The sequence below is a fragment of the Crotalus tigris genome, unplaced genomic scaffold, assembly GCF_016545835.1.
Source record: "Crotalus tigris isolate CLP2741 ecotype Arizona unplaced genomic scaffold, ASM1654583v1 scf7180000017588.1960692, whole genome shotgun sequence".
Lineage (NCBI taxonomy): Eukaryota > Metazoa > Chordata > Lepidosauria > Squamata > Viperidae > Crotalus > Crotalus tigris.
The window spans coordinates 521,013-547,315 of record NW_024096494.1 but is presented as its reverse complement, the minus strand read 5'-3'; the positions used below and the strand labels follow the sequence as shown (position 1 = coordinate 547,315).

General features: G+C 39.0%; 1 protein-coding gene across 2 annotated transcripts in view; it reads right to left on the bottom strand.

The window, feature by feature from the left end:
• Positions 1 to 1,187: 1,187 nt before the first annotated feature.
• Positions 1,188 to 26,303, bottom strand: part of SLC37A3 (solute carrier family 37 member 3) — a 28,296-nt gene continuing 3,180 nt past the window's right edge. For both annotated transcript variants that reach the window (XM_039362104.1, XM_039362114.1), the window contains exons 2-15: positions 24,771 to 24,950; positions 23,574 to 23,688; positions 20,565 to 20,657; positions 18,755 to 18,838; positions 17,371 to 17,516; positions 15,327 to 15,423; positions 14,990 to 15,074; positions 12,644 to 12,837; positions 11,223 to 11,364; positions 10,113 to 10,214; positions 8,802 to 8,849; positions 7,892 to 8,043; positions 3,003 to 3,068; positions 1,188 to 1,333 (exon numbers count right to left, since the gene is read on the bottom strand). In XM_039362104.1, coding sequence (XP_039218038.1) covers positions 1,241 to 1,333; positions 3,003 to 3,068; positions 7,892 to 8,043; positions 8,802 to 8,849; positions 10,113 to 10,214; positions 11,223 to 11,364; positions 12,644 to 12,837; positions 14,990 to 15,074; positions 15,327 to 15,423; positions 17,371 to 17,516; positions 18,755 to 18,838; positions 20,565 to 20,657; positions 23,574 to 23,688; positions 24,771 to 24,865 — 1,512 coding nt within the window. In that variant the 5' untranslated portion in view covers positions 24,866 to 24,950 and the 3' untranslated portion in view covers positions 1,188 to 1,240. The remainder of the gene's footprint in view (positions 1,334 to 3,002; positions 3,069 to 7,891; positions 8,044 to 8,801; positions 8,850 to 10,112; positions 10,215 to 11,222; positions 11,365 to 12,643; positions 12,838 to 14,989; positions 15,075 to 15,326; positions 15,424 to 17,370; positions 17,517 to 18,754; positions 18,839 to 20,564; positions 20,658 to 23,573; positions 23,689 to 24,770; positions 24,951 to 26,303) is intronic.

Sequence of the window (26,303 nt, the reverse complement as noted above, 5' to 3'; positions counted from 1 at the left end):
TTTCCTCTTCACCAAAGTAAAATGCAAAGAGCACTGCCCATTTCCTCTGTTTGATGGCTTTTTTGGTGGCTGAGTAAAGCACAAAGATCCAGATTTATTACAGTGCAAAGAAATATACAAGGGTCAGTTTGAGTAAAGGCACCAGCATCACCTGGTAAAGCTTTTCCTTGATGAGTCCACTCTGGTTTGCAAGTGGGGGAAGACAATGTATCTAAAGGATTTCTCCTTTTGTAAATAACATTATCTTCAGGACATGTAAAGTGGCTCTCCTGTTGCTGCTGAACTCCAATTCTCATCAGCCTTAGCCAGCAGAGCCAATGGGGAGACATAAAGGAACCTGAAGTTTAAAAACATCTGGAAGACCTCCAGATTGCTACCGATAAATGAGCACAATAGGAAAAAAAGCAAGTATAGTAAATCCTCTGTTTAATGGATCTCCAATGTAGTGGACAAAATATCTGGATCTGGATTTTTGTCTGAATTTCAGGCAATATCAGAATTCATCCCAAATAATGGATCAAGTCAGGTCAGGCAATGTTTCCTGCTGCTGCACATGCATAATTTTTTTAAAATAATAATAATTAATAAATAGTTACCTGGTCAGTTAGTGGCTATCTCAAACTCTTTTACAAGAGTTGGTGACTGCATTTTGTAAGAAAAGGTATAAATATTTTAGGCATAGCTTTTACCTTTGGCTTCATAGGTAAAGGCGACACCAAACACTTATGATTATTAAAGTAATTTCATGTATGGGTACATTTTGGCCTCGAACAATCTCATTCAGCTTTAATAGACACCCCTTTCCCCTGCCCGGGTCCCTATCCATTAAATCAAGGGTTTACTATACAAATGCTTTTTCTAGGCACAATCACTTTCTGCTTTCAAGAACTTTTCTCCCACACACAAGCCCAATGTTTTATCACTTAATCTTGATAATTGCATAAACAAGCCTTGGAAACAAGAGGTAAAAATCAAAGAGAAAACATCTCTCACTGTTCCACTCGCTAAGCCTTCCAAGCACACAATTAGCTCTTTCCCAGTTGTGGGTTTCCATAGCATTATCTTCGGATGGGATTCAGATGACAATCTTTCAGTGATGAATGTACTGGTGGCCATTTCTCAGCAGTCTTTCAGCAAATCTGATCTTTGTGGATGTAAATCAAGAAATGAATGCAAAAGGCTTGAAATGCCAAGTTCTCCCTTGGGAAAAAAAGTCCACCAAACGGAAAAGAGAAGGGGGTCAGCCAGCCAACCTGCGCAAGCGCCTCTGCGTAAGAAGCATACTAGTTTCTTTCACTATCAAAGGCATGATGAAGACCACTGTTAAACTGGTCTGCAAAAAGAAAGATATGAATAGCTTGAAGACAGATGCACAATATGATTCAATGCAATTATGGCACTAGCTCTAGAGGTTATCAAACACTACACAGAGGCAAATCCAGATTTGCCATCCCATGTACACTTAGAAGGACTTTATAGCTGATCAGCCTGTTTGCCCAAATGGCCCAATATTGCTTATTTTGATGGCAGTTGCATCTAACTGATCCATTTTCTACTGGAAGAGAAGCCAAAATCAGTTCTGCTTCTTGTCCTGCCTTCAGGTGCTTCGGAGAATAGCTTGACTCCCTCTTCGGTGTGGCAGCCCCTTGGATATTGGAACACTGCCGTCATGTCACCCCTCATCCTTCTCTTCATTACGTCCTTCTCTTCATTAAACTAGACATAGCCAATTCCAGCAACTGTTCTTCATATGTTTTAGCCTCCAGTCCCTTAATCATCTTTGTTGCTGTTCTCTGCACTCTTTTTAGAGTCTCAACATCTTTTTTACATTGTGGCGACCAAAATTGGATGCAGTATTCCAAGTGTGGTTTATACTACAACTCAAAGAATGCCCCAGCGAGTTCATGGCTATTGCAGAGAATTCTAATAGTTGAAATCCACGCTTGGAGGGCATCCACACTAAGAAAGGATGTTTTAGGTGCATTTAGATATGCCATTGTACGATCCCTTATGCATTTAGTCAGAGATCTAACTAACCTACCTCCTCTAAATGTGTTCAGGATTGCAGTTTTCTTATGAGGTTGTTGTTGTTGTTGTTGTTAATTGCGAAGTCATGTCCGACCCATCGCGACCCCATGGACAATGTTCCTCCAGGTCTTCCTGTCCTCTACCATCTTCTGGAGTCCATTTAAGTTCACACCTACTGCTTCAGTGACTCCATCCAGCCATCTCATTCTCTGTCGTCCCCTTCTTCTATTGCCCTCAATCTTTCCCAGCATTAGGCCCTTCTCCAGTGAGTCCTTCCTTCTCATTAGGTGGCCAAAGTATTTGAGTTTCAACTTCAGGATCTGGCCTTCTAAAAATTACACCCATTATCAATGATACAATCTCAATTTCACATGAGGACTATTTCATATTGAATATCATGCAACCTATGAAGAAATTATATTCAATATGTTGCAGTTGCCAATCAGATTATACATATAAATGCTATTTCCTGTGAAACTGAGGAAATATAATCCTTCCAGGCTAAAAAGGCAAGAAAGTTAAAATAAATTGAAAATATATTGAAAACTTTTATAAGATTAGATTGTCCTTCATCTTCTTTGGATGAACTTAGCTAAGAATGTAAACTATGTCTTTCATTTTCCTTATTCAAAATGTTTAAATATTCACCTACAACAGTTTCCCTCGAGAGATGCCATCAGAATGGGGAACAAGTGGCTGGACCCCAGCCAGCTATTAGCAATTCAACAGTGAAAAGATTGAGCCATCAATCAAGACATCCTTTATTTGACTCTTACCTCTGGCTTTATCTCATTGGGGCCACAATCTTTTTTTTTTTTTTTTTTTAGTCAGAAGAAATTCCCATTGACGTAAATAGGATAATATATCATCTCGCGTTCTAGCAGTTTAACATAATGCTAAACCAGGAGTTTTAATCTGCTTGCTTAACAAATTCATATCTGGATTTTTTTTCTTGGTAAGTAATGTCTTCTTACCATCAAAATGAAGAAATAGAAAACTTGCATCCATCCCAACTTCTCCTGGATCAAAGATACTAAGTACTAGAAGGAAAGAAAACACAATGAGCCTATGTCCTTGAAGGAATGCATACTATAGATTGGGTTTTATTTTTCTATTACTTTGTTTATCCATACAAATCTCTCTATATATACGTCTATGCATATACATATCTACATATACGTATATATAAGGGTATACAAACATATAGGACAGACAGACAGACAGACAGACAGACACACACACACACACACACCCCCCTTATGTACATATTTCCCTTCCTCTCCCCTTTGCCTCTCTAAGTAATTTTTCAATATTAAGCAAAGCTTCACACACAGTTCTTTTCAGAGGTGGACTAACTCAAGTTCTACTCCATCATATCTGAAGCACAGCAGGTAAGAGAAAACTGGCACACAAATCTAAATCTTTATGAGAATGTCAAACAGCGTGCTTGAAAATGCTATCTTATAATCATCGAAGCAGGGGGGAAAGTTCTCTTTCTCCTGAAAATCCCTTTGAAAAATCTAAGTGTCAGAAATGAGATCGTGGCAGAGCTACACAAGCTTCTCCAGAGGCAGAAGTTACTAAAGTAGCCCACGTTTCTTCTCCTCACATCTGAACCTATCAGTGAGAGAAGCAGGATAGAAACCAATAAGCAAGCCCAAGAGAGAAAATGGTCCTTAAGATGCCCCAACCAGGAGCTGATGAGATTTCTAAAGGAAAAGCAGCTGGACTTTAACTGCAGCACTGCAACACTGCTTCAATTTGAAATTCTGATGGATAAATGTTCTGCTGCTGAGGTCTGCACATTTCATAAGGTTTATTATTCTATTACATTATGTTTTCATTGGGTTCTTATTGTGGCAAACTCCTGTGGGACAGCTTCTGTCATTCAAAGGTGGCCTAGCAAAACAATCAATAAACTGTTCGGTCTAAGTCCACACATTGCCTTTTTTGACTTCCACAAGATCAGAGCAGTGATCTCACACTGGAAATCTTTTCCAAATGCTGCCTCCTCTAATGAGAAACCAACATTGCTACTCTTTGGTGAAGCACTGCTCTCTTCCTGTGCTATCTCCACATTCCTCTATTTTTTTTAATTAAAAAAAAGAGAGAGGCACATAAAATAGCACAAATTAAATCAGAATGGGGGGAAAACCCCCATCACTTCACATAACTCCTGACTGGAATCAGGAAGCCTCTAAATTATATAAATAGTTTGGTGCTAAATCTGAATGGCTGAAAGAAAGACTGGGACACCAAGAGTTAAAAATGACAAACTTAATAGAGCTTGCATCTTAACAGGCTAGACAGTTGCACAGTAGACAAACTAGCTCAAAATATAGTCATGTTTACTTTTGTGTGGAAATTACATTTTCACTTGGGATATTCTATGCATTAATAAATAATGTTTCTGCTTTTTTATCTCCCTTCATAAATCATTTCAAATGGCTGTGGAGAGATTTTGCCCAAAGTGCACTCATTTCAACCTTGGCACATTTATGTTTCATATGTTGTATTCTTTAAGGCTCTTCATTTTCTGACAAGTACAATGTATTTCTGATGCTGACTTCCCACTAGGGGAGACAGCCCAGTTTGTGGAATCTCAGCTGGTTGCTATGGTGATATACTGTCACAGATAACAGCAATCTTAGGTAGAGAAGGAAGTAGAGGATACAATTTGTCAGACACAAAGCCCTCATGAATAAAGGAAGTTCAAAAAATTGGAGAATAGCAATGGCTAGGAATAATGAATTCCACAGAAGATACGCCATTGTTATCTTCACACAATAGCCAGTCTTATAGCTTTGAAAAGCACTGTGTTGCTTCCAGGTCATGAGGCAAATGATTAGTAATTTCTTAGAGCAAAACCACTCCAGAGTCAGAAGAAAGCCGAGAGGAATTCCACACTGCTATGCTCTCTCAAATCAGGATGGCCGATGCATTATTGCAACATTCCCCCAAAACCAAGTTTTTCAAAAGATACCCTTTCCAGCCCCAGCACTTTTCGATAGAAGCCAACACCTTTGCCAATTGCACTAATTGCATTCCTGCATTGCATTCACATTGCTTCTAAGTTAGCCCTGTGTTTCCTTGTGTGAACACCTCTATGACCCATCTTAAAACCCCACAACGGAAGGGATGCTGTGTTATAGATCTGACACTGGGCAATAGAAACAAACATAATGAACCTTGCTTAGTCTAAAAGCCCCAGAAGAGACTTACTTGGAAACATTAATGCATATTTGTTATATACACATAAAGGGAGCCAAGGGAGAAGGAACTCAGACAACAGTTCTTATGAGCCATTTTGCAGGTAAGCAATGTAGCAGGCTAGTAAAGCAGATAAGTAGTTCCTACCCTAACCCATTTGGGTTCTCTGAAGGCACAAAGTTGGAAAAAAAAAGTTGATGTGACAAAGCTTTTTCATTAAGAATGACCATGCCCCAGCCGAGACGTCAGCTAGATACAGCAAACATTATAAGGCAATACATAAAAATAAACAAGAACAGATTTTATTCTTGTATTTACATTTGTATTCATGAATTTACATTTTAATTCATTTCCTGCTATTTATGGCCCACCCCATTATCAAGACTTGCTTGGCCACTGTAGGAAATGACATCAAAAGTGGGGCTGGCAACCTGGACCTGCCTACATCATTGGGACATAATTCTACACACTCTGATCTTCTTCACAAAGCACTAAATCACAGTGGGACTCGCTTGTCCTTGGTTTCATGTCATGTGTGAACTCATGCATTGCAGCTTTATATTTTGCGTGAAGCAGACCACTTATTCAATAGGCCATAATTATTATTATTATTATTTTTAAAAAAGTGGCTTCCTGTCCTATCTACGTAACTTAAATAAGACTTGTAAATTGTGTCATCTTACATTTGCTAAGATGCTATTAAAAGAAACGAGCAGGAGTTGGAACAGGCTGAAGGCATTACTGCTAAAAAATTGATATCTTTAATTTTGAGAAAGGCTGGTTGATATTAATTCTATTTATAATATTTAAACATGGCTTCCGTCCCTGCCTCGTTACATCTTATTCTCCTTTGTCCATAAAGGGTTAGTCTTCCTTTTTCCTATCTTACCAAACTAGCTACTAATTGTTCCTTTGTTCTCTGTATCCTGTTTTTTTTAGTTCTGTTTCTGCTATTTCTGCTAGATTTATTTATGTATTTATATCCTGCCTTTACTATTTTTATAAATAACTTAAGGTACCAAACATACCTAGTATTCCTTCTTCCTCCTATTTTCCCCCCAACAACCCTATGAGGTGGGTAGGGCTGAAAGAAAGTGACTGGTCCAAAATCACCCAACTGGCTTTCGTGCCTAAGACGAGACTAGAACTCACTGTTTCCTGGTTTCTAACCTGGTGCCTTATAAGCACTATGCAAACCAGAGAGAATCATCCCCCCCTGCAGAAACAGGGAAGATGCTCTCTTCTAGGTAACACAGAGATGAATCAGGAAAGCCATAAGCATAGAAATATAGTAGAAAGTGGAATGATTTATATCTCCATCTTCCTGGACAGCAACATTGCAAGACATGCAAAAAAAGTTGGCTCTTCTTATGCATTATCCTCCCCATTACACACACACTTACACACACATACGTTAATGGACTGGAAAGGTGAAAGGGAAGGAAAAGAGAGCCAGTTTGGTTCAGTGGTTAAGGCACAAGACTAGAAACCAGGATACTGTGACTTCTAGTTTCTGCCTTAGGCATAAAACTGACTGGGTGACTTTGAGCCAGTCATTCTCTCTCAGCCTACCTGACTTCTCAGGGTTTGTTGTTATGGGGAAAATAGGAGGAAAAAAATAGTATTGGGTATTTACCACTCGGAGTTATTTATAAAAATAATAAAGCAAGATAAAAAAAATATTTTAAAAAATGCAATTGCTGTAGGGAAGATTTGCCGAACAGCAGGCTTTCAAACATATAAGTTAGCAGCACCACAAAAGACACTGTATGAGAAAGTCAGCAGGAGGCTCAGGATTGGACTTTGACTGCAGCGCTCTGAATGTCCTCTGGATATACTGAAAGCATCCTTTTCTAAACCAAAATTCCCAATAAGCTATGTTTTCTCTAAGGAGTGATGATCATCTAGATCAGGGGTAGGCATCAGGCTGGCTCAGGAATTCTGGGAGTTGAAGTCCAAGAGTCATAAAAGAGCCAAGGTTGCCTACTCCTGATCTAGATTAACCTTTTTTTCTTATCTTTTTTGAGATGTAACAAATATTACTATTAATACATGCTTTAGTGAAATGTTGCTGAAAAGAAAAGCCTGTCAGGTCTTAAAATTTTCAATAAACCAAACCTTTGCTTCGGTACAAGTCGTTCTCTACCAGTTGCTTAGTGACTGAAGTTACAACAGATTCCAACCCCCCCCCCACATACATACACACGCACACAAAGGAACTCACAACTCAATTCCAAAGTTTGGACTGCTACCTCCCCCACAGTCACATGACTGCATTTTGAGCACTGAGCAACGGCCCAAATTTATGGCCGTTTGCAGCATCACATGGTCATGTGACCACAATTAATTTTGGCAAAACTGGCATGTACTTACTTTATTTCAGCAAAAATGGCCCACAGCAAACAATGGGTTTATTTAATGATCACCACATTTCCTTAACCACTGCGGATTCACTTAATGACCATATTGATTTGCTTAATGAGTGCTGCAAAAATAGACTGTATGATTGGGTCTCTTGTGTGATGATTGCTTTATGACCATCAACATTGATAACCATAATGAGCAGGCTTCATTGTGGTGGTAAGTCAAGGACCACCTGTATGAGTTCTTTCATTGCTAAAATGATCTTGAAGGCTTTTCAGATCTGCCTCACCTGACCCACAGCGGCCCCAATACTGCCGGTGCCATCCACAATCCCTGTCACAGTTGCAAGAGCCTCGCTACTTCCTTTGATCGCTTCCTGATGCCCCAGGTCTGCAGAAATGGCAGAGCTAATCATGTTGGAAGGGCCTCCAATAAAAAAGCCTATGAAACATCAAAAAGGAAAATGCAGCTAAGAATGAGAACACAGAGGAGGTGGGCTCTGTTTCCAGTACAACACAAGATGATCTTAATCTGAACCTGCAACATTGTCACTTAACCAAAGAAAACTATCAAAACGTCAGACCAGCCATGCATCCAAACATCAGTGGAAATTATAATGTGCTGATTTAGTTTACAGTCATTGTTAGTTTACAATCATACAATCATTCCTGACTGGCTGGAGAATTCTGGGAATTGAAATCTACACGTCTTCAAGCTGCCAAGGTTGAGAAACACTGGGGTCCAGTCTACTGCCCATTCATAAATCTTGCTTGTACCTTTTTCATCATTAAGTTTTCATGGTCTAGTCTCCACCTAGTAAATAGAAATTATATATCCACATATGTGTTTGCCTCCCTCTCCCAAAGCTGCTGATTGTGAACTTCTGTAAGAAGGAAAAACAAAATTTACAGTGTTCCCTAATTGATGTGGCAGTATAGTCTTGTAACAGACTAGACTTTAAATGATTCCTTCATATATTTTAGTAAACCGTGTTTTTAGTATTGAGTAAACCATTCGGTTATAGAACATATTGTTATAAACCTGCTGGGTTATAAATAACAGTGGTTGGGTTCAGCTATCACACTAGGCAAAGATCAACAAACCAGATTATGGCTTGACAAAACATTGAAACAAGCCAAGATATGACATTATGAAAACAGATCTTCTTAACTCTCCCTGAAAATATGTGGATCTTTTACCTGTAATTGCCATGATAACTGCATTGATAGGTTTGTTATTTGGGGAACCTATGGAAACAAAGAAAAGAAAAGTTCATAATTCTTTTTGCCACAGATAAAAAATTCAGGATGAGATGAAAAGCTGATTATAAAAGACCGTTTTCAATGCATATCATGCATTGGCATGATATGTTAACAATGCCTTAATCTTCTGCTGCAATAGAGTTTCTTTAATTTTGCCTTCACTGATGATTAAATATGCTTCCTTCTCAAAAACCAGGGGAGCTTTGTAACAAACAGAAAGATGAGGAAGACAAGAGGAGTTCTGTGCTAGCTATATTCAGTTTAGTCCATAGTTGAATTGCTGGAGTAATTTTGGATCATTAAAATTTAATTTATTTGAATCTCCCTGAACTGGAATAGAACATTTAGCAAGGCAGCCAAGAACACTGGACTGAAATGACCTCAGCCTCTTATAGATGAACCTACAAACCTGAAGGGAACTGCTTGTTCCCAACCTTACTGAAAGCAAGAATTCAGCAAAAGTATTTTGCCAAGCACTGATCTAATCAAGCAATGTGGCCAAGAATGAGTGAAGGAAGCTGCTAGCACAATATTTCACCATCTCTATCAGGAAGAGCAGACTTAGGGATTCTCTACCAAATCTCTGAGATACAATATTCCAAAATAATAACAAGCTTTGCTTTTGCTCACTGCTCTAACCCAGAGAGGGGAAATAAAAAGAAATAAATAAATCAAGAGGGCAACCTCCAGAAGCTCAATGCTAGAAATTATAGGGATCCAGCAAAATGATAGAAACAATGAATTTCAACTAAAGCTTGTGATACTTCAAAGCCATCATTACCCTAAAAACTGAGCAGTAGCAATACTACCACTCTCACTTGTGCCCACCTCACAGCTTTAAAAGAGATGGCTTGAACACAGGAGATGCTCCAATAAAGGTATATCTGCACAAGTGCAGACAGCTCCCTCTACTGGAAAAGAACATTCTCCTTTTCCTGTTCATTCCAACACACAATGGAACACTCAGCTTGTGGGTCTCCCAGAAGCACCTGGCTGACCACTAATGAAAGCAGGATGTTAGCTGCAGAGTTTTGCCTGCCCAGCTTATTGAGCAGGTTTCTTGCAATTTTTTTTTGAAGGTTGTTGAGAATGCTATCTCTTATTAAATTCAAAAGCAGAATTGATTGTAACCCATTTCAATTGCTGATTTAATAAAAGAAAACAGGTCCTCCCTATGTTTAGTGCATACAATAAGGAGACTAGATACAAGCTCATGCCACAAAACCTATTGTGCAAAAAAGTACTCACGGCTGTATCCAAAAAGAGATCCAATAGCCAAAATGAGGCTAATAGCTAATACAGGAGCTCTTTTTTGTAGCATGTCAGAGATAAAACCTTGGATGGTACCACCTGTAGAAATAAAAGGAATAAAGACTGTCATAACAGATCATAATCATTATAGACAAAAGTGCACACTAAAGATCAGCATTTATTATTTTACTGTTTTTATGATGTTGGAAGCTTCCCAGAATCATTTGATGGTGAGATGGGAGGCATATAAATTTAATCAATAAATTTAAAAAGCACAATTGGCTATAAAGTTAGCTGTCTTTCACACATTGTGTTGACTGAAGATTCTCCAGCCACTATTCTAAACCGTTTTTTCCCCCAATTTTGGTGTTCTCCAAAGTGAGACTTAAGCTTTCCAGACAGCAACACTACTGTTAAGAATTTTAGGAGTTGAAGATGGGGGAGTGCCCAAGCGTGGGGAAACTGCTGTAGGCAATTAGTTTGGTACAGTGATTAAGCTGGTGGCCTAGAAGCCAGGAAACTGACAGTGCTAGTCCCACTTAGGCATGAAAGCCCGCTGGGGGACTTTGGGCCAATCACCCGGAGACTGCAAGTTCTAGTCCCGCCTTAGGCATGAAAGTCCGCTGGAGGACTTTGGGCCAATCACCCGGAGACTGTAAGTTCTAGTCCTGCCTTAGGCATGAAAGCCCGCTGGAGGACTTTGGGCCAATCACCAGAAGACTGAGAGTTCTAGTTCCGTCTTAGGCATGAAAGCCAGCTACGTTTCGTTAGGCTAGACACATTCTCTCAGCCCATCCACCTTATAGGACTGCTGTTGTGGAGTGTGAGGAAAGAGTATTATGTAAGTTTGCTGCTTTTAGTTACCTATAAAATAATAAAGGCAGGATAAAATCTAATAAATAAATACATTTGACATCCTCCAGATCCTTTGGACTACTACATCCATAATCACTTTGCCTGCCAGTCACTAATTGGTAGACAAGTGGTGTCTACTTAGTTTCAAACTAGAATTCCCACCCACACTCTGCCACATCCTGTTCTAATCCCACAATGAACAGAAAATGAAATAACAACAAAAATAATTTGTCTTTTGCTCCTTAGTCATACCTATAATGCCTCCAACATCATACCAGATTGAGAGTTGGTCAGCTTCTGCCTCCTTCCAACCAAAATTGTTGCTGAGGTAGAAGGGCAGCCAGAAGAAGAAGGAATAGTTTACTAGCTTCAGGCAAGCATAGGCCAAGGAATACTGAAACAAATAAATACCATTCCAAAAGGAAAGCTATTAGAATCAAAACAATCCAAGCTGAGCCAGTATGGCTTTGTAATTCTATAATGCATAGAGCAGGGGTGTCCAACCTTGGCAACTTTAAGGCTTGTGGACTTCAGCTCCTAGAATTCCCCAGCCAGCAGATATACTTTATTAAAGCTGTGGGATGGGTACAAGTGAGAATAGTGGTATTGCTACTGTTCAGTTTTTAAGGTAATTATGACTTTGAAGTATCATAACCCATACAAGTGCAGAGAAAAGCAACAAAGATGATCAGGGGATTGGAGGCTAAAACATATAAAGAACAGTTGCTGGAATTGGGTATGTCTAGTCTAATGAAGAGAAGGATGAGGGGGGACATGATAGCAGTGTTCCAATATCTCAGGGGTGCCACAAAGAAGAGGGAGTCAAGCTATTCTCCAAAGTACCTGAGGGAAGGACAAGAAGCGATGGAAACTAATCAAGGAGAGAAGCAAGCTAGAACGAAGGAGAAATTTCCTGACAGTTAGAACAATTAATCAGTGGAACAACTTTCCTCCAGAAGTTATGAATGCTCCAGCACTGGAAGTTTTTAAGAAGAGTCTGGACAACCATTTGTCTGAAATAGTATAGAGTTTCCTGCCTGAGCTGGGGTTGGACTAAAAGACCTCCAAAGTCCCTTCCAACTCTATTATTCTATTCTATTCTATTCTATTCTATTCTATTCTATTCTATTCTATTCTATTCTATTCCTTGAAACTGTTGAGATTAAGAAATACTAGAGTAAGTAAACTTTAGGAGCAGATGAACACTTTTCGAAGTCTAACAATATATAATGGAATTCTCAAGGGTGACATGCGCACAACCAGTCACAAACCACACACTGACAAGGAAGCAAACTTAATTAGGTTGCTCCTCACCACCCTAAGATGTTGTCTATCACTTCACTTATTTCTGTCCTTTTTGGGGGGGGGGGTCGGTTGGCATATTGCTAAACTAAGAATTGGGCTGCAGCAGTCCACTCTTCATTTTCTTCAATTTTCTCTTGTCCCAGGTGGGCTCTGAAGATATTCATAGAAATAAAAATGATGCTTTGCAGCATGCCAGCTTCTGTTTTTATTTAATTTTTTTTTTTTTTTACTAAAAGTATCAGAGGGGAAAAGGAGATCAGGAGCACCAAGATAGTGTCCTTAAAAACACTTGTGCCTATAGATACCATATGACTTTGTTTCTGAGTAAAAAATATATCACTGTAAGGTGATGATAACAACAATCTTACCAATAAGACGCCAGGCAGATAACACGCCTGAAAGAATCCAATGGCCTGGGATGGAGTATTTGTACTACTGCTAGATGCCTGAATGGTGTAATTCTGCTCATCAAAACCTTCATTCTCATGGCTGCTAATTAATGGCTCAGTGGCATCTTCTTCAGCAGCATCAGCATCCCCTTCTTTGCCAATTTCAGGGAGGCCTACGAGAAATCACAGAAATGCAACCTAGAAACAAAAAAAGGGAGAATCCCCTCTTCTCATGCCTGCTCTTTTGAGTTACTGTTACTCCCTTCTGATTCAGCTCCCTTGCTCTCTCCCTCTTCCTTTGGCTTAGAAATGCTTTAGATGGTGCTCGGCAGAAACACCAATTTCCATCCCTGGTCTTCTAATCTTCTCAAAAGAATCCTGTCTGACCCTGACAGTGACTCTATCTGCTGTGTCTGGCTATTACTTGGAAGACACAACAAATTAGTGCATTCCCTTTAGGGCTGGAGTCAGATGTCTTCAATTGCAAGACAGGTATTCTTACTTGCAGTGTGATTAAATTTACTGTACTACTAGTAGTAGTAGTCCATTTGGACTATTATAATGTGCTGCACATGGGCTGCCCTTGAAGAGTATCTGAAAGCTTCAGCTGATATGGAATGCAGCATTGTGGGTAGTTATGTGTGTTCCTATAATACATATTGCACCTCTGCTCCACAAGCTGTATTGGTAATCATATTAATTTTTAGCTTTGCTGTACACCGCTTGGAGTCACTTTTTCTGAGATGGGTGGCATTATTTAATTTGATAAATAAATACAATTTAAAAGTTAGGATGCCTACTCTATCAGCCACAGTTCTAACGGGGAGGTGAGATTGGAAGAAAGATGTCTCACAATATGTTTTTACAATCCAGTTTCAGCATCTGAACAAATTAACTCCTTCTCTGCAACTTTTTGTGCTTCCTCTGCAAGCATAAATACATAAGGATGTGTATTCTGTGTTCCTTTACAGACACCATCACTGAACTTGCCAGCTCCTAATACTAAAAGCGTTTTGGTAATCACAAGGACAAATAGATGGAAATTTTTTTAAAAAACATCCTGGTCTTATACCCCACTAGCAGCCACTTCCCCTAGTTGCAGCTGAGTGGCAAAAGGTGAACAACATAAACCTGTTTCTCAAGCTTAGGTGGAAATCAGCTGCTCTTTGGTTCTCCCCTTCCTATTTTAGAACATCTAAACCACCTTTTTTTTAGGTATACAGAAGGTGGTATATATAACACCCATACTTTGGATTCACTGCAGAGTCTTGCACACTAACAAATCCATAGAGAGTGCCTTATATCAGGATAGAAATCCCATCTTATCAGATGCATTCAGGGTTTCCTGTCGTTCACTCCATATGCAGGTTTCAGGCTTTGGAGCTCAAAGGCATAGAGCCCACTTTAAAGTACTTTGCAGCCTCATCTGCTTCTTGGAGGTATTATGACCAAAAATGAATTCTAAGGAAGTTGCTCTGAAGAACGCAGTTGTAATAAATGTGAGTCCACTCTGAAATAGTCTAGGCCACAACAGCCCCATTAAAAGTTAGTTCTGTACTGTGGGTCAGCAGCCTGGTTTCAGATGCAGAATGGCAGACATTTTGTCAAGTGAAATGTTGGTAGTTTTATTACTGTCATATTATTGTTGTTGCAGTTGCTTTTTTAGTTATGAAGTTCAAAAATGTCATTCTAGGTGTAGACTATTTTGTTTTCTGTTGACCAATTTAGACTTGTTATAAAGGCAGGATATACAATACAGGTAGTCCTTGACTTACGACCACAATTGAGCTCAAAATTTCTATTGTTGAGTGAGACATTTGTTAAGTGAATTTTGCCCCAGTTTACGACCTTTCTTGCCACAGTTGTTAAGTGAATCACTGTTGTTGATAAATTAGTAACCCGGTTGTTAAGTGAATCTGGTTTCCCCATTGACTTTGCGTGTCAGAAGGTTTGCAAAAGCAAATCACATGATCCCGGGACACAGCAAAGGTCATAAATATGAGCCAGATGCCAAGCATCTGAATTTTGGTCAGATGATCATGGGGATGCTGCAAAGGTCGTAACTTTGAAAAACAGTCATAAGTCACATTTTTCAGTGCCATTGTAATTTTGAATGGTCACTAAACAAACTGTTGTAAATCGAGGACTACCTGTACATGTGTTAAATTAAAAAAAACATGCCCTTAATGCCAGTATCTAATGAGGTTTTTAATATTTAATATGGATTTTGAGTGGAGTGCCAAGTCAAAAATTAAATATGCACTTCTTGCAATTTGGGTTTGCAAGCCGCAAAGACAAAACAAGCCAAATGGTGCTTCTACTTACCTACTTCTTTGGGAGAAATCACAAGGCCAAAAAAGACAATAACTCCTCCAGCAAACTGTACTGATGCTGTCACCAAGAAGGCATACTAAAAAGGGGTAAAAAAAAAAATAACAATTAAAATATTTTCTGGATCTCTCCTGGATTTTCTCATCGTAAGTCAAGCAGTTAATCCTTCCTTTCTAAGTATTTTATTTTTGCTTGTATAGGAAGTCCCAACATATTTTAATTGGAAACCACAGAGAAACGTTGATAAGTTCAATAAATAAAAAATCATGCTCTATAGAATATGACTGGCTCCAATGCAGGTAGGACAATGCCAGCAGGCAGCTTCACCCACCTCATAGCCATACTGCAGAACCGAAGAGGCGAGAAATGCTCCAAGGATGTTACCCACTGATGCACAGGCACTCCAGAGTCCAAAAACAAATCCTCTCCTGAATGTGAAATTTAAAAAAAAAAGATTAAGTTGGGTAATAACTCAGAGTCAGGCAAAAAAAAAATCATTTTAAATTTCTCTTCCCTTGAACCACATTGCATGTTGATTTATTAGGACTATCACAACATTGCTAATATAAAAAGTGAGGAACTTTCTAATGGGAAGCTTCTGACACAAACACTTCAAAGTATTCTGGGTAGGATGGTAAAGCAAGTGTGTTATCACGCTGTGTCTTGTTTGTTTGAGCAAGCACATTTTTCAGACTCAGAAGGGAAAAAGTGAAAATAATGGATTTAAGAATTAGAGAGGAAGAAGAAGCCATCATTTGGATTAAAAAAAACTTTGAATAACTGAAGTGCATATATTGGATTTAAAAAGTTAATGTCTAAACAATTTATGCTGTATGAAAAAAAATTCTACCCAAAAATTAAGAGGTGGGATAAGGTGTGGATGATGCACAGCACATAGATCTTAATGTACAGATACAGTCTATGTATAATAAGAATGTACAGATACTTTTTTCTGATCACTCATGATCCTGGTGCTAAGAGTATACAGATATATGTTTCTGATCACTCATGATCCTGGAGGTAACTGATTAAGAAACTAAGATTAAGACTCAGTGGCTTTGAAGCCATAGATAGAGCCATGCATTTAGTTCAGGGGTCTTCAAACTTGGCCCTTTTATGACTTGTGGACTTCAACTCCCAGAATTCCATGCTGGCTGAGGAATTCTGGGAGTCCACAAGTCATAAAAGGGCCAAGTTTGGAGACCCCTGATTTAGTTGCTCTTCAGGTAGCTACTTCTAAACATTCTGAAACAACATGATCTACGGGGTGTTCGCTCATGCTCTTATTATCTCCCAATCAGATTCACTCCAGATGGGGCTGCTCTCAAAGACCATCCAGAAACTTCAGCTGATCTAGAACAGCAGTCCTCATGCTCACTGGTCAGCTTCGGTATTGCCAAGTTGTACCATGCCTATGAGAGATGCACTGAGTGTTTCTGAATGCTATTCCAGATGTTGGCTGATATTCTTAAAATCCGAAAGCATTGAAGATACTACCTTTCTCATATAGGTTCCTTCCAGTCAACCCAGGTGGCCAGAGAGGCCTTATCTAACAGAAATGAGGAGAGTGGGCTCAACAGTTAGGCTTCTAAGCAGCCGTTCTCCTCCTCAGGAATGGCTTGTCCCCTGACATAAGGATGGTCCTCACACATATTCATAGAGGTATTTCCATGCACATTTATAACATCAAAGAGCCAAGGTGGCGCAGCAGTTAGAGTGCAGTACTGCAGGCCACTTTAGCTGACTGTGTTCAGCAGGTCAGCGGTTCAAATCTCACTGGCTCAAGGTTGACTCAGCCTTCCATCCTTCCGGGGTACGTAAAATGAGGACCCAGATTGTTGGGGGCAATGTAAATATATATATATATATACATTGCTTACTGGTGTACACCGCTTAGAGAGTGCTTGCACTTAAAGCGGTATATAAGTCTCATAAATAAATAAATAAATCAACATGCAACACATACTTCTGTTGTATTCCTTCATATTCTTAATAGTATGCTATTTGTTGTTTATCTTAACATCTATAAACCACCTAAAATCCATGAGGATTAAGGCAGTAATAAACCTTATACTTAAACAATCAAACACTTGCACCCAAATCCTTGTAAAATCTACTGATTCTTTTCAAAAGGACAACCAGCCTAATGTCCTTATAAATAGGATAAAGTACAATTTTGCATTTTCATTTTGGCAGGAATGCAACTCAACAAACTATGATCACATGGCCAGGGCCAGTTTGTTCAGTAAACAAAACAATGTGGACACACTGGCAACACATGTTTAACAGGAAGAGGAGCTTTGCACAATAACCACACAGTGGAGAGGAAAGCCACCAAAAAATATGTACAAGGGGAAGAACCAACATTTGCATACCCAGCTTTGCCAAACCAGTTTCCCATGACAGCTACAACACAGGGCCAGCCCGTGGACTGCAACAAGCCATTCACAATCCACAGGCAGCAGTAGAACCACTTGTTGTAGAAATGAAGCCATTCGGTGACAGTGCCAAACACAAACACCTGAAAAGAAACAACAAGAAGAAGGAAATGTAGTGCTAATCCCAAATTAGTCTGGCAAATAAATCCACAATACTTTCTAGCCGTGCTCTATATTATTTATAGGCTACAAGTTAAGATCTATCTGGGCACCTTGAAATGATTTTAGCTCATCACAGGAAGCCAAACCAATAGCTATTCACAATTCTGGGGATAGGAGCCAAATGCTTTCTGAGAATATAAGGCAGAAGGGGAAATCATCCATAATTTAAATAAGGCCTGGCTTTAAAGAAAGAAGGAGTTTCACCCACATGGTACACCCTAATAACTTAGGCATTTGAAAATAACATCTCTAATTACTATGGCAAGAAAGCTAATTTTAGTAATTATTTTTTCTATGTGTTACCAAACAGAAAACTGGATTTTTCCAAGTACAAGCTTCAGTGTACAGAAGCTTGCATGTTAGAAATTCTTTATAAAAAACAAAAATTACACTGCACAATAACTGTAATTTGCAGTAAAATGGTTTCAGCAACAAGTGTCCTACCAATGAAACTCAGGGTTGAAATGAGGGGAGATGGTCTTTGGCATTCTCTGAGCTTGCTTGTTTTCTTGCAGATGTTTCATTACCCTAACTAGGTAACACCATCAGTGCTAGTAAGGAATGCTGTTTGCTGTCAGTTTATATTCTGGTGTCTTGCCTGTCTGTGTGGATGGTGGCGGCCTTAGGGATTCTTTGGTTGGGCTGTTTACTAATTGCTCTTCGGCAGTTTCTTCACTGGGGTATTGCTTACTTGATTGTTGGTCTGAAGTGGACCTGATCTGAGTGCTGATTACTGGAGGAGAGGTGCTGGAGTCTTTTTCTCTTTGGGCTAGTTGATTGTCTCTTTTGATGTGACTACTGTCTATGTGTCTATTGATGGCTGATTTGTCAGAGTAATGAAACATCTGCAAGAAAACAAGCAAGCTCACAGAGCACCAAGGCCCCCTCACAAGTGTCCTAGTCCATTTCCTCTTTTGCTCTCAAAAATATCTTAACAATCTGAAGTCTCAAGAATATTTTGGATATAAAATGCAACCTCCAGTACAGACACATCAAAATGTTCAGTCCATGCATTTTATAAAGCTGAAGATCCTACTGAGCTTCTTGAATGCAATATCTTCATTTACTTAGAAGTGATTTCTGAAGAAATGTCACAGAAATTCAAAGTCAAGTACTAACCAGCATAGCATATTTTACCAACTTTGATTTTCCAACTTACCACTAAGGCAGAGGAGCACATCCCAAATGCCAGAACCCAGCGCATGTTCAAACGATCCCCAATAATGCCACTAACAAAGAGGCCCTAAAATAATTTTAAAAATGTTATTCAGTAAGAGTCAAACTGAAGAAAATAGTGATAGACAATAAAACTATTATTCTTTTTAAGGTCCTATTTGTCAGAAAGTCATACAATTCAGATGAGGCTGATTTCAAGCCCTATAAAATTAGTAACTAAACTATGCAACATATTGCTTGCCATTGAGCCAATGTTATTGCCGTGATTTGAATGCTGCAGACCCCATCATCTCTGAAACAAGAATGCTAAAATCTGAGAGGAAAAGCAGCAGAAAAAAACATGCTCAAGGAACAACTTTTCATATTTCATGTGTTCTGTACAAAAGTGAAAAATACCATATTACTGTAAAGTATTTGGGGGAAATGAGACAAATATGCTTTAATACGTGTTTTTGCCCACTTGAAAAATGCGTCAAGATTTTTATACAAGAAAATGAGAGCACTCAAAAATTACCGTTCCTGTATAGGCTGCACACAGATTTCTCCAAACTGATGCCTGTCCAAAATAGGGATCTGTCCTGGCAGCAAATGATGGCGTTGTAAGCAGTCTGGTTTATGGTTAAATTGTTGGATTGAAGAAGTGAGACTTAACTTCAAATCCACGCTCAGTTGTGAAAACTCATTGGGGTTGTTATTGTGGGAACAATAGGAGGAGAGACCACTGGGTATGCTCCCTTGAGTTCCTGAATAAAAAGTGGGATATAAACCTAGCAAATAAACAAGCTCATCTAGAAAGAATGGATCAGGAAAGGCTGCTGCAGACAGCCTGGAGATTGCTGCTGTCTTTTCAATATCTGTTTTTTGGCCCAGCCTAATTAATCAACACTGTACCATTTGGTTGTACTCAAAAACTTTGCAATATTAAGTAGATTTTGGCAGGATTCACATATGGTATTATGCTGTAAAATGGTTTCTTTGGCTCTGGCATATTGTGTGATGGAAACCTAACAACTGCATGAGCCATGTTTTGTAGTTTAATGTGATACACAAAGCTAATCCATTGCAGTTTATTGAGCAAATTATGAGGAAACAACCTGGTATTTAACACCATGAGCTAATGAGAGACAATAAATATAGCAGGATCCTATCTAGGTCGGTTATCAGGAGCAGAAATTTAGTCTTCTGAGTTTTTGGATTCGTGCTGGGGCCCATCCTCAGGGAACTTCTCTCTCACCAGAATGTGTGAAAGAGAAGTTCTCTGAGGATGGACTCGCAAGTCCAAAAGCTCAGAAAACTAAGCCTCTAGTCCTGGTGACTGACTCACATTGGATCCTGCAACATTATCCTGGGATATATATATTTGCCTTCATTTGTGACAATAAATATAGTTTTCCAATAAAGTTGGCATGGAATCTTTGCTCAGTGGTGAAGCAGGCAAATAATTTCAATTATTTCTTTGGAAAGCTAAGAAAGGCTCTTGAATAAAACCTTAAGAGACTTGTGTAATTATAGGGAACCTGTAATCCAACTGCCGTCAATTCTAGCAGTGCAAGATCTTCTAGACTGAAATCCAGTTGTCATAAATTCTAGCCCGTGTCTGATTGTGAAGAGTGATGGAGGCTGCAATGGAAAAACACCCGGAGAGCTTGGTAGATGACACTGAGCTGCATAGATCAATGCTAATCTACATCAAAGTTATCCTATAAAATTATCTGCTATATTGAATCTGATGGATTTAATCTTTCTCCTCCTTCACAATTCAAGAACTATTCAAAGAAGGAGAATTTGCTCACCACAGCATAAGAAAACAGGAAGATGGTATCCAATGTTCCAAGGAATAATGTAGCTTCTTCAGTATTAGGAAATAGATGACTGCTGTTCCAAAGCTACAAAGAAAAGTCAAGATTAACTATAAAATGAGACGGCAAATATGTGGATAATATAATATAGCTCTATATCAGCTCTAAATTAAACAACACCTCACTTAATGTCTTTAATCCTTCCGATTCCAGTCATTAATATTTCTGAAGCCATGTAGTCCAAATCACCTAAAGCAGGGGTTCTCAACCTTGGCAACTTTAAGACTTGTGGACTTCAACTCCCAGAATTCCTCAGCCAGCAAAGCTGGGAGTTGAAGTCCACAAGTCTTAAAGTTGCCAAGATTGAGAACCCCTGAAAAGGCTAGGTAGGAGGTAAAGTGTTAAATTTGTCATCCCTCTCGTGCTACGGAAGAGACACAGAAACCCAGCAATCCTGACTGATCATATTCATAGACTGATCAAATTCTAGTAAAACAGAATTTAAAAAGATCCATCTCCAGTTTCACTTCTACAAAAAAAAAGAAAGACTTCCAGTTTCTGAGACAGAGAAGTTCCTTCAGTAAGAACGTCTGTCTGGGTTTCTGTAAAAAGCATCTCAGTTGTATCCAGTTAAAGATCTTCATTATTAATTTGCTAGGCAGAACTTGACCATTTCGAATGAATGAGTCAGGCTGCAAAGTGAAAAAAAGAAAACATGAAAACACAGGAACTGGCATATCTAATTTACAGTGCAATATCATAGATGTTTCCTTTAATTTTCATAGGACCGCCTCCTAATCATCAGGGTGCATAGCAGCTTGCCCTGCTGCTTCTTGTTAATGGAAAATGCCAGTGTTTACAGAGCAAAGAACACTCCTAGAAAGCATATCATTAGAAAAAGGAGACATCACACAATTCCCTTTCTCCTGGTTTGCTTAAGCTTAGCTATACTTAACATATCCAGCACCAATCAGTAAATATTTAATGGAGACAAGGTTACCTCTGAACACCTGTCTATATAAAAAACAGCATGATACTGGTCTAATGAGGGGGGGTCTCGAAAGCCAATTCTTCACATTAGGGATGTGAGAAAGAGAATTAATGACTTTCCAGATCCTGCTGGACTAACAATTCCTAGAAGCCCCAGATAAAAGACCACAGATTCTTGCTCCTATTTTTGATTCCTATTCCCTTGAGTCAATGTAATATCTAGAAAAGGGGTCTTCAAACTTGGCCCTTTTATGATTTGTGGACTTCAACTCCCAGAATTTCTCAGCCAGGCGTGCCTGGCTGAGGAGTTCTGGGAGTTGAAGTCCAGAAGTCATAAAAGGGCCAAGTATGAAGACCCCTTTTCTAGAAATATGCAGGTACTATGTGTCTAGAATGTAGCTCAGACTAAGAAATCAACTCCACATTAAGATAACAGAATCGTACAAGCCTACTTATGCTTTACTCAGTGTTTCTCAATCTTGGCCACATGATGATGGAGGGACTTCAACTCCCAGAATTCCCCAGCCAGCTTCCTACCACTGCGTTATCTCTTCCTTAAAAGGGGGTCTGCCTGCTTTTTTGCATTCCTCCTTCATTATTTGGGCTTAAGCAACATTTCCCTCCTTGTTATATTAATGGATCTTCTTCTCCCTCTCTTTCCTTTCTACATCATGGGTCTGGAAGGGGATATCTTTTCTTCCCAGCAGACCCTTCTTCTAAGCCCCCACAACTACACATCAATGAAGAAATACAGTAGACTACCACAATTCTGGTTGAATAGTGTGGCATTTCTAGCCTATCTAATTGAAGAATTTATCACAGTGTCTTGCCTTCACTAAATTCTAGAAAATAATGGGGGATAATTTGGATTTTCTTGCCTGAAGATGACAAAATTCACTGAAACCCTCTAAACTCCTGCAAGCACAAGGATAGGTAGGCAATTATATAGTCCTGTACACAAGGAGGTTTTTAAAAATCCCCTTTTAAACAGTACAAAAGGCTAGACACATTAAGTAGAATGTATTGGTAAAACCAGGAAGAATAATGCCTAATCTTTGAATTTTAATCTGATTTATTTTTACTTATAAGTTTTAGCTTGTTTTTAACTCTGTTTTTAAGCTATGCTTTTCTTCATGTATTTAGTTTTTTTTAATAATGTTGTAACAGGTGGGATGGGCAATGTAGAAATTTAATGGTGACTGTAAATAAGGTACACACTAGGCTTTATTCAGATGCAATACAGGTAGTCCTCAACTTATGACCACAATTGAGCCCAACATTTCTGTTGCTAAGTGAGACGTTTGTCAAGTGAGTCCTAATAACTAATTATGATCACTCCTCATTGTGTTTTTTCAATGCAGAGGCAGGAATCCTTCCCTTTGCAAGCCTACAGAATCCTTCTCAATCCCTGAAACTTGGGGCAGCTATTCTTTAGCTAGGGATCTATAAACATCTCATAAAAGCTCTGGAATATATTCTGAACCTCCAGACTATAACAGTATAAGAGTATAAGAGCTCTTCTTCACAACATTAGGGTTTCATATCATATTAAATGTCTCTTTCATATCACTTCCTTATGCCTAATTTAAGATTCCTCTTCTTCCCTAAAGAGAGTTTTTGCCTCTAGTCCAGGCATGTCAAATTGCTGGCCTACGGGCCGGATGCATCACGCTGAAACCGCGCCCACCCCATTGCCGGCAATGGGGAAAAAGTCGCGATACGTTGCGCAACATCACAAGTTTGACATGCCTGCTCTAGTCTCTGCCTCTTCATGTCCAAGATAGCCAGCACATATAGCAAAGATAATTCTTGCATCTTCGAATATAGCACATCCTAAGACCAGTTCCTTTCACTTCCATGTTATTCTGATGGAGAAGAAATAACAAAAAAAGTCCTCCTTCCTTGATTCCCCTCAACAAATTCTTGTTGGCTTGCTTGTTCTGCAGCCAACTTTCTGAGGAGATATTAACTTGCGCAGGGCTTTGAAAAATCAGTAAATGTAAACACCCTTACCTCATATGGTTGAAGAATGAAGGCAGAGTCATTAAAGCCTGAGGGGGTCCATTGGCTGGAGATGCTGACCTTGACGTTACTAAAGGTCTTTCTGGAGGCATGGAGAAGAGAGTAGCTAGGAATTTTAAAAAGAAGAATTACAAGAAAAGGAAAAAAAATAAACATATATTATTACCACAGATCTACAAGGAGTCCAACAAGGCATTATTCTTGTATCTAGCAAGGAAATGAATAAGGAAAAATTGGTTATGAGTAAGGAAAAATTAAAATCTAGTTTTAGAATATCAATGAATTGTATAGACCTGGCCCCGGGGGGGGGGGAGTGGCACTACAATTGTATTCCAAATTGTATTTTAGTTTATTCTATCACAATCTTCATAGTGCATTGTGCATTACCTAATTACCACAGTACTGTCTTACATCTAAAGATATTTACCCATTTAGTAGGGCTGTATCACTAGTATCCTTCTCATCTTTTCTACTACCTTCTCCTATTGGTATTTTACGATTATATTACTTTGTTGTTTGTATATACACTGGGAGCTTATGAACCAGAGACAAATTCCTTGTGTGTCCAATCACACTTGGTCAATAAATACACTTTGAGAGCAAGTAACTAAATTTCATTTTTAACATGTGCCGTTGTGCCCACAGGAAAAAATGACAATAAAGGTTATCTAATCTAAAGTATTCTAATTAATACAAGATTAATACACTAATCATAGTGCACTGTGAATTTTCTTCTGTATGGTCTCTGCTGAATGACACTGCCTGCCTTATTAATGTAGCCCATGCCAGAAATACTTTAATAAGAAGCTGTCGTTGACATTAGCTATACTGTTGGACTAATGGATACTATGGACTTTCACAAAGGGCTTGAAGGAACAGACCAAATACCTATCTAAATCCAGCATCCTGTTTTCCTCAGCAACCAGATAGCTATGGATAGTTATAATTGGTAGATTTATCTTTCATGGATTAAAAAATTGTGATAGTTATAATTGGTAGATTTATCTTTCATGGATTAAAAAATGGTTAAGATACAACCATAATTGATGAGAAGGTTGTATATAACATTTGTTCTGCATCAACATATCAGATTCTACCATATAAAAGGGACCTTTCAATGCTCTGATTTCATTCAGGTTGCTCAACAATTCAGGTGAGTCCCACGCAGGTTCAGCAACAACCACCTACCTGAAGAAGGTGAGGAGGAACACAGCAACATGATGATGGGTGAACTGTGACACAAGACGTTTGTTTGTAGACTGCCTCCTCTGAGTAATAGGCATAGCTCCCTTTCAGGTTTTCCCAACCTCTTCCCCCAGCTTTCTTTGCCCTGAAGGCTGGAATGTAAATTATGTCATTTCTCTTCACCTTTTAAAAATAAAATAAAAGCAAAATAAGATCAAGGAACCTTGAAACAGACGCAGCAACAGGAAAACATAAAAAAAATTAAGTCCTACTTTTAAGCAAACATATTCAATCACATCTATATGCACATATAATTTATTTGAAATATCAGGGAAATTAATGTTTCACATTTCTTGACATATCAGAAGGAATTTTAATAAGGAATTGTTAAATGTCTCCTTCTCCTTCATTGGTGAAATGTTGATATTACTGGAGATGCATTTGGGGGATTAGTACATTAACTCATATGGTTTGGGTGTTTTACTACTGCTAATGTTAGTCTGAAATTCATAAAACTACTGACATGAGTTTTCAGCAAATGTTGATGATCAAACATACATGTTCCCCTACAAAATGTTACACTTACCTCTTATCTTTTTGGTGGGATTTGAAATGTAAAATTCTTACAGTGGCTTAAAAGTTCTTGAACAAAGGAAGCTTGTTCCCTTTTACTTTTTTGGATGTGTGGGGGGGGGGATTAAACACTGCTAAAGTGCGATATGCAGTAAACCTTAATCTCCCCAAACAAAAAAAAAGTCCCACAATTCTCAGCTCTGCTGTCTCTAGGGGATCACATACACCCTGCAGATTATATAGGTTGCTCAAACTTTCTTGCTTAGTCTTATCCTGACTGCCAGACCTCCAAAAGCCTTTCCTGAACATATAGTGATTGAACTTGGAATCTATTGCAGGTGAACTCTCAGTTCTAGAAAGAAGCTGTGGCCTCTCCACTAATGCACACATGCTAGTTTTGCATCATAACTAAGATTATGGCCCATGATATAAAAAGATGGGCCTCCCTCTCAACTTTTCAATATCAACTCAGTTGGTCATTTACAGAGAACAAATAAAAGCACTTAGCTGCCAGATGCTGCTCTATTCATCAAACATAGCACATTACTTAGGCTTAGAGCAGCGGTTCTCAACCTGTGGGTCGGGACCCCATTTGGAGTCGAATGACCATTTCACAAGGGTCGCCAAACAACCCAGTCTGCCATTTTTCCCCCTTTTCCTTAGCTGTGCTACTCCCTTTTATTCTATTGGCTTTTGAAAGCCAATAGAATAGACTCTCTTGAATAGAGTCTAATTCTATTGGCTTTCAAAAGCCAATAGGAATTGTCCAGGCTGTCTCTGCCCTGCTCAGCCCGCCAAAAGTCCCGTTCTGCAAACGGTGCTGCAAGTTGTCTGCAGTGAAGGTGAGCTGTGTGGAAGCTTCCACCTCTCCCTGCTGAGCAACTACTAAAAATGTAAGTAAAAGAGGGCCAGGGGTGGGAAGTGGGAGGCCGGTGGATGCAGGGAGGGTTGCTGGTGCGCGTG